The following is an 882-nucleotide window of genomic DNA, read 5'->3' as shown; positions in this document are numbered from 1 at the left end:
TATTAAACAAAAAGATTATTCTTTTTTAAAGTAAGCTTAATGATGTGATTAATCTCCACTGAGCAAAGAAGATAAATAAAAATTCTATTAATACTTAATAAACCTATTTCTTTAAAAATACTAAAGAGATAATTTAGAAAGAAATAATATAATAATTTATGAGGTATTATTACTCAATGATTGATTTTATATACATTATTAGAAGAAATACTTAAGTAAAATAAAAATGTAGTAAGAAAAAAAAAAGAAATAAAAGATTATTCATGTTACAAAAAATAAAATAATACACAAACTTTTATTAGAAAATGAACTAAAAAATTAGGTCAATTTTTATTGGTTAGTTCATCATTATTAAAGAATTAAATGATGTTTGATTAATGAAAATTCAAAATCAAATTGTATTTAATACCACTGAAAATAAACTTAAAAACATCATTTCATGGCAGTAGAACAAAATTCATTTTCAGTTGGAATTGATTTAGGAACTACATATTCTTCTGCTGCTTATTGTAGTAGTGTTATTAATACACCTACATTAGTTCAAGACGAAGCAGGAAACAAACAAGAAGCATCATGGGTTAGTCTTTCACAATTAGATACAAGTGGTAATGTTGTTGTAGGGAATGCTGCTAGGAATAGTACATATAGTGATTGTGTTATTTATGATTCTAAGAGAATAATAGGAAGAAATAAAGAAGAAGTGAATTATGAAGATCGTGATAATTGGCCATTTGAAGTAAAAAGTAGAGATAATGGAAGTGCATATATTGAATGTTATAACCCACAAACTCAAGGTGCTGAAGAGTTTGAACCAGAAGAAATAAGTGGAATGATATTAAAACATATGTATAATATTGTAAAAAGAAGAATTGGCAATAATAC

At 24.5% G+C, this 882-nt stretch overlaps 1 protein-coding gene across 1 annotated transcript in view; it reads left to right on the top strand.

The window, feature by feature from the left end:
- Positions 1 to 439: 439 nt before the first annotated feature.
- ENU1_202290 (heat shock protein 70, putative) overlaps positions 440 to 882 on the top strand; it is a gene marked incomplete at both ends in the record, with an annotated part of 459 nt that continues 16 nt past the window's right edge. Inside the window, one exon of the mRNA XM_008862143.1 lies at positions 440 to 882. This exon is cut by the window's right edge and continues 16 nt beyond it. Coding sequence (XP_008860365.1) covers positions 440 to 882 — 443 coding nt within the window.

The sequence above is a fragment of the Entamoeba nuttalli genome (assembly GCF_000257125.1).
Source record: "Entamoeba nuttalli P19 unplaced genomic scaffold asmbl_9595, whole genome shotgun sequence".
Taxonomy (NCBI): domain Eukaryota; phylum Evosea; order Mastigamoebida; family Endamoebidae; genus Entamoeba; species Entamoeba nuttalli.
This window is presented reverse-complemented; position numbering and strand designations above follow the sequence as displayed.